The sequence below is a fragment of the Argopecten irradians genome, unplaced genomic scaffold (genome assembly GCF_041381155.1).
Source record: "Argopecten irradians isolate NY unplaced genomic scaffold, Ai_NY scaffold_0408, whole genome shotgun sequence".
NCBI lineage: Eukaryota > Metazoa > Mollusca > Bivalvia > Pectinida > Pectinidae > Argopecten > Argopecten irradians.
In genome coordinates, this window is record NW_027187875.1 from 4,181 (window position 1) to 12,006 (window position 7,826).

At 36.1% G+C, this 7,826-nt stretch overlaps 1 protein-coding gene across 1 annotated transcript; it reads left to right on the plus strand.

Annotated features, from left to right (window-relative positions):
* The first annotated feature begins 1,256 nt into the window (after window positions 1-1,256).
* LOC138312646 (uncharacterized) lies at window positions 1,257-6,014 on the plus strand. Its single transcript, XM_069253438.1, has 2 exons — window positions 1,257-2,471; window positions 5,920-6,014. Exons 1-2 carry the CDS (start codon window positions 1,467-1,469, stop codon window positions 5,920-5,922), a joined length of 1,008 nt encoding a protein of 335 aa, XP_069109539.1. The 5' UTR covers window positions 1,257-1,466; the 3' UTR covers window positions 5,923-6,014.
* Window positions 6,015-7,826: the final 1,812 nt, after the last annotated feature.

Genomic DNA, 7,826 nt, shown 5'->3' on the forward strand with positions numbered 1-7,826 from the left:
TGAGTACAGCCACAGTTTTACCATTTTTTACTGAAATTGATTTTACTGCGCCACCATTTTTAGCTGTATCGAGCTAAATTTTGCTGTAAATCTTTACTAGGTTCGTAAAATAAAATAAAAATAAAATATTGAGAATAACTGTGTGAAATGATACACTTTTGTCACTTTATATTTCATTTACATTTCATAGTAATTTTAGCACTTTTACTTTTTTCCTTAAGGATGTACTCCTCTAAGAAGTCAGAATTTTATTGTATTAAACATCTTTTCCCATATAGATGTTTGGAAATAGGAGTTCATACCTAAAACAAAATGAAAGAAAATAAAGATGTCCGTGTGCTGGTTTTTGAGCTATTGTCACTCAAAGATACCTAGTTGACAAAATATTTGAGTTTATGGGAATTTTGCCGTTTTGACCATATACAAGATATTAAAGCCATAATTTCCTAATGAAGCGTTTTATATTATATGGATGTTTTGTAGAATTTATTTTCCAGTAGTCTTCTTTAAAACTATACCAGTTTTGATTTGAATGAGACTAATATTTTTTTCTTAGAATGACAACATATGCAACCCCTACCCCTTAATTTTGAGCTACACAATTCGCCATTTTCAGCCATTTTTGCCAAATTAAACCCTTTAAAGAAAACGTTTATAGCAAAAAAAATATTTTGCGTATCAGTTAGTTTTTTCCTTAAACTTTCAAGATAATGGTAAAATGGCCGTCAACCTGACCCTGAATATTTTTAATGTCACATTATGACCAAAATATAGAAGTATTTCCACTAAGGTTTAAATGTTTAATTTTCATTAACTTAATCGATATTATATGATCATATTCTTTAAAATCTAACTGTTTCAGAAACCATTCGTGAACAAGTGTATTTCAATCAACCGATCATGGATTGTCCTAAACATCCGGAGTCTCAGATAGTATTGGTATGTGTCACATGTGGTACCACTCTGGTATGTGTGGAATGTATGACGGCCAGCATACACAAAGGTCACGTGTTCGAGAAACTGCGGGACGTGTCAGGCGACATCAAATCAAAACTAAAACCGAAAGAAGCCGAACACTGTCGATTTGCTTCGAGTCTAGAATCGGATATAAATGAGATGATGAAAATAAAAGCACAACAAGAAAATGATCATAAGGAAAGCGTAAAGCTAATCGATAAACAAAGGAAGAAATCATCGACGCTGTTACCAAGATGGCCGAAAGTCTAAAATCTCAATTCGAGGCTGAGACGCAACTGCAATGCGGCATTGACAAGGTTTCAGAAAAAATAGAAAAAGTTAAACAGCACTGCGACAAAATAAAACGTGTAATTGATGAAAAAGACGACATCACAGTAATTAAGGACTCACAAAAACTGGAAGAATCAGACCGGACACGGGATCCGCTTCCTAAATTAGAGACCATCGATTTTACTCCAGGGAAGGTGAATGATAGACAGTTGAAACTGATGTTTGGTGGTACGGCCTCCGAGATGGAAGAACTAGCTTCGTTACAGAGAGCCCAGATAGCGACGGATGTGTCACTGTCAACTGCCAAAGAATCCCATTTTCTCGATAGTGTCATCCGTCAAGGAGAAGAACTGGTCCCGGTCACATCATTTCAACGCTCAACATCTACGCCTGTTACCCAGATGTGTAGTAGCTGTCCAGATAAAGCCTGGATAAGAAGTCGCGATGAAAGGGATATAACTCTAAGAAGCAAACGGGGATACAGAGAGAAAACTGTGAAGTTCAACTCCCTTTTAGGTGGTATGACTATTGTTAATGACGATACACTATTGATATGTGGATTAGAGGACAGAGATATTAAACAGGTCAAACTGTCCACTGGAATGGCCACCTCACTCTTCTCCAGTGGGAAGGTCACATCACTCTTCTGCACTGGGCAGTTGTACCCGGCGTACATCTGTATGTCACCTGATGGTGACCTCTACGTAACACTGGTGGACCAGTCTGACTTCAACGTCACCGCCGACAGTGAGAGGGTATTGGTCCGATACTCTGCCCAGGGAGAGGAGAAAAGGCGTGCTCGTCATGACGGACGAGGAGATGTCCTGTTTACCTGTCCTACGAGAGTGAGGACCAATGGTGACGTTGTTGGGGTGATTAATGTTACAGACAAGTACAACAGTCACCTGGTTCTACTGAATACAGACCTGACGTTAAGGTTACGGTATCTAGGTAACGACAAGGTCGTGTCGGGGGAGGAGAAGTTTGATACTACAACCTACAAACCGGATACGGATTATGCCATCACTGACTTCATCTTCGGCCCATTAGATAGTATCATTTTATGTGAGACCTACAGTAGGAGTGTCCAGCTGTTGTCCAGAGACTGTGTCCCCATGACTACCATACTACCGACACAGGATTCTGTACCGTGTTCCATCACCATAACGACAAATGATGAGGTGTGGCTGGGGTTTTCTGATGGAAGTGTGAAGGTGTACAAGGTATGTTGTATTTATTTGAAATGAATACCTATATGTATATTCTCTTATTATAGACATCATTTTCAATCACCATATTGTAATGACACCGGAACTACCGGTACCCCCTAAAGCGAGAGTGTGGAAATCAGGATTTGAACAGAGTTAGAATTGTCGACTTTATCTGCATTGAGAGATGTTTTGGATACTGACATTTGGTACACTTGTTTGCGAATATATCACACAATTATATGTAAATGGTTTTCGAGAAGTGTCGCAAAAAAAAAGAAAATGACAGATGTGAACATGCCACCACACTCAGGGAAGTATGGACATAAATCGCATGTCGTTAAAACAGGTGCTGGAAAAGAACTTTCCATCGCCCACAAATACATAATTTAGTACTACATTACTCTATTATGATACATGTATATAAGGGTAGATTCACAAGAAAATACTTCTCACCCCGTCTCATTTATGTCAAAAGGCTCGTCCAAATCGCAATGGTGTACGACACATAGCGAAGGAGGATGTGTACGGCTTATTTGTTTCTTTAATTAACGTCCTATTAACAGCAATGGTCATGTAAGGACGGCCTCCCATGTATGCGGTGTGTTGCGTGTATGTTGTGCGAGGTGCGTGTTATGGGAGACTGCGGTATATTTATGTTGTGTCTTCTTGTATAGTGGAACTATTGCCCTTTTTATAGTGCTATATCACTGAAGCATGCCGCCGAAGACACCAAGCAACACACCCCACCCGGTCACATTATTCTGACAACGGGCGAACCAGTCGTCCCACTCCCCGTTTGCTGAGCGCTAAGCAGGGAGCAGAAACTACCACTTTTATAGACTTTGGTGTGTCTCGGCCAGGGGACAGAACCCAGAGCCTTCCTCACAGGGGCGAACGCTCAACTCAAGGCCAAAAAGGAGGATGTGTACGGCTAATTACAATGTTTATCTCGGAAGTTGTACGGCACATACAAATGTAGTACTTTATCTGAAGGGAGTTGTACGGCACATACAAATGTAGTACTTTATATGAAGGGAGTTGTACGGCACATACAAATGTAGTACTTTATATGAAGGGAGTTGTACGGCACATACAAATGTAGTACTTTATCTATCTGAAGGGAGTTGTACGGCACATACAAATGTAGTACTTTATATGAAGGGAGTTGTACGGCACATACAAATGTAGTACTTTATCTGAAGGGAGTTGTACGGCACATACAAATGTAGTACTTTATCTCGGAAGTTGTACGGCACATACAAATGTAGTACTTTATCTGAAGGGAGTTGTACGGCACATACAAATGTAGTACTTTATCTGAAGGGAGTTGTACGGCACATACAAATGTAGTACTTTATCTGAAGGGAGTTGTACGGCACATACAAATGTAGTACTTTATATGAAGGGAGTTGTACGGCACATACAAATGTAGTACTTTATCTGAAGGGAGTTGTACGGCACATACAAATGTAGTACTTTATCTGAAGGGAGTTGTACGGCACATACAAATGTAGTACTTTATCTGAAGGGAGTTGTACGGCACATACAAATGTAGTACTTTATCTGAAGGGAGTTGTACGGCACATACAAATGTAGTACTTTATATGAAGGGAGTTGTACGGCACATACAAATGTAGTACTTTATCTGAAGGGAGTTGTACGGCTTATAGTAACTATTATATATCTTTTCAGTGATGGGATGATGAAATCTAAAAGGATAACTATTTAAGACTTAAGGTAATTCATCTTATATATCGTTATTACATTATTATTGTTACTAACAGTTTACAATCATGCATAAAATTGTGGGTTTTTTTCTCGTAATTGCAACATAAAGACACTTACAAATCGCTCTAATTTCGTTCCCACTAACTAATTAGGTTATCGTTTGTAGATCCAATTATATTCAATATCCACGAAATTGTCGAGGTGATAATGCGTTTTACTAAGATATATATATTTTGGAATCTGATCCATTGTCAAGTTTAGAAATAAAAATGATTAAGATGATGATGATGGAAATCATAGAATGATGATGATATATATGATGGTTGTGATGATGATGAGTTATGATGATGATATGAATAAGATGTTTGAGAATGAGTGTGATAGCGATACGGAATGTGAATAAGAATGAAAGTATTTAGATAACTGTTGTTTATTGCACATTAAAAAGAAATAAAAACAAAAAAACAAACAAATAAAAATAGCTCAACGCGAAGCCGCAAGAATTATTACTGGTTTTCTTTCATTAAGTATGTGAATGGCAGAATTATTTAATTGATATATTAGAAACTTGAATGTTGATATAACGAAAGTGTTGATCATATAAACCAAAGTATTTTCAGACATCAATTGATAAAGTCCAGCAAAAGATTTTATAAAAATGTAAATTTTGTATTTAATGTTATCTGACTGAGAAATATATGTAGATTCATCAAACAAACATTACATGTATAATTTTACACCTCATTTATTATCTTCATGATGATTACCGATATCGAGGTAACTATAAGCCGTACCGTTCGTTTGCTATGAGCCGTACACCCTCCAATCAAAATATTAGCTATGAACCGTACACCATCGAGATTCTATATTGTTCCCATAACATAAATAGATGGGGCTGAGAAGTAATTTTCTTGTGAATATACCCTTATAAATCATTAGAGAGTAATGTAGTACTAAATTATGTATTTATGGGCGACGGAAGGTTCTTTTCCCATCTGTTTTAGCGACAGGCGATTTACATCGGTACTTCACTTGGTTGTGATGGCATGTTAACATCTGTCTGGTTGTTTTTGCGACACTTCTTGAAAACCGTTTATTTATCATTGTGTTGCTGATATATTCGTGTGCCAAACGTTAGTATTCAAAATCATCTCAAAAAATCCAGGTAAAAGCGACAATTTTACCTCTGTTTAAATCATGATGTTCTCACTCTCGCTTCAGGAGGTACCTAGTTCCGGTGTCATTATTTGCATACAGTGTTGATGTATGAATTGGTAATTCTAAATTATATGACGTATTTTTATACCGAACGAAATAACTGAATAAAAAAATCGTTCTGTTTTATGTTGAAGAGAAATTCCTCAGATGATTTATGATTATTTGATCTGTCAATCGGAGAACAATCATTTACTCTTGTTGTTTTGTTTAAAAACCTTGAGATTAATCGAATTTTTAAGGGGTTTTTGCTTATAGACATGACTTACGAAACACATGTAAATCGATCGCAATGAGCTAACATTATACAGAATCCTTGGCGTTGATCGGCTCATATCTTTTGTCAACAACAAAGAAACCAAATGCTTTTGATGTAAAATGGAAGTTACAACTATACTGAATGATAAAAGGCATCCTAATATCATAATCGATAACTCACAGTAACTTTACAGTTATATACAGATTTTGTATCATTGGTGTCATGTTACCCACCTCGTTTTTTTCATCATTATTAAAGTGAAAGACCGGAGACCTGGCGTAGGATCTCGTGACCGACTACTACAGGACTGGCTTGACGATATCACGCGACCTGTTGTAAACGCCAGTTTGATTTGACATTTTACTTTACTTGGTACATAACGACTATAGAGACATTATTATGGTTACTTGGCAGGAACTCTGAACCTCCTGTGAACACGTGTGCTGTGTGGATTCATTAAATACAACACATATATTAGACACTACATAACACATGTAATACCATAGAGGCAGTTTGAATTTCGTGCTGAACTTCTTGTAAGTACGTGAGGACATGCGGAACAAAGGAAGTCGTTTAAAACTTTCTATTGCACGCAAACGACACCACCATCCGAGAAATATGTTTATAAATAGGTTATATTGTGGCTATGTTGTATGAAATTTATATGACGTGTTTAATAATTTGATATGCCACGAACCTTTAACGAGTTTAATTCATTTCATATTACGTAGCCACGAGTGTAAGATTCTATTTATCACATAATTAGAATTAATGGAATAAATAGAATTACGTGGCTACGTCATATATATAAATACGTTATCACATAACTAGTATTCATGTGATAAACAGAATGTACGTGACTACGTAATATATATAAATACGTTATCAAATAAGTAGTATTTATGTGATAAATATAATGTACGTGACTACGTAATATATATAAATACATTATCAAATAACTAGTATTCATGTGATAAATAGAATGTACGTGACTACGTTATATATATAAATACGTTATCAAATAACTAGTATTCATGTGATAAACAGAATGTACGTGACTACGTAATATATATAAATACGTTATCAAATAAGTAGTATTTATGTGATAAATAGAATGTACGTGACTACGTAATATATATAAATACGTTATCAAATAACTAGTATTCATGTGATAAATAGAATGTACGTGACTACGTTATATATATAAATACGTTATCAAATAAGTAGAATTTATGTGATAAATAGAGTGTACGTTGCTACGTAATATATATATAAATACGTTATCACATAACTAGTATTTATGTGATAAATAGAATGTATGTGGCTACGTAATATATATAAATACCTTATCACATAACTAGTATTTATGAGATAAATAGAATGTATGTTGCTGTACGTAATATAATATATAAATACGTTATCACATATCTCGTAATTATGTGAAAGGTTTACCTTTGAATTCTTCACATACAATACTCTTTCTTCTATTTCTTTTTGTATAATTTCTCTTTTTTACCTCTGTGTATGCATATGTTGCGTATTTTGTGAGTGCGCACGTGTATGATGTGTGTGAGGGTGTGTCTGTGTATTTATAGCAATAATGTTGATAATGGTGATAGAATAAGGATGACGGTATATATTTATGTTACATTGAATGCAAAACAAGTTATACAAATACTTATGCAAATCACTCTCGATGGCCCGGATGTAAGCGCGCGAGGGATCTTAGTGTGGGAGGCAACCGGAGTGCCCGGAGAAAACCCACGTGATCGGCATGTGACCCTAAAACCTTTTCAGGTCCGTGCTGGGGATCGAACCCCGGCCGGCTAGGTGAAAAGCGAGTGGCTTAACCCACTACATCACACGATCACCCACAGGATGATGGTAATAGTATAATGAAGAGGATGAGGAAGATGATGATGATGATGATGGCATTATTTATGAAGGTATGATGATTGTGAAATGATGATGATGATGATGAAAATAATGATATGACGAATATGATAAAAAAGATATATGAAAGTGTGATGATTATGATGATATGATGGGTGGTGGTGTGGTGGTGGTGGTGGTGATGATGATGATATTGGTAGATTATGATGAATGATGTGAAGGTAGATTGTAACAATACTGCTTTATTTGTTTTTCAAAAAGCAATTTCGAAA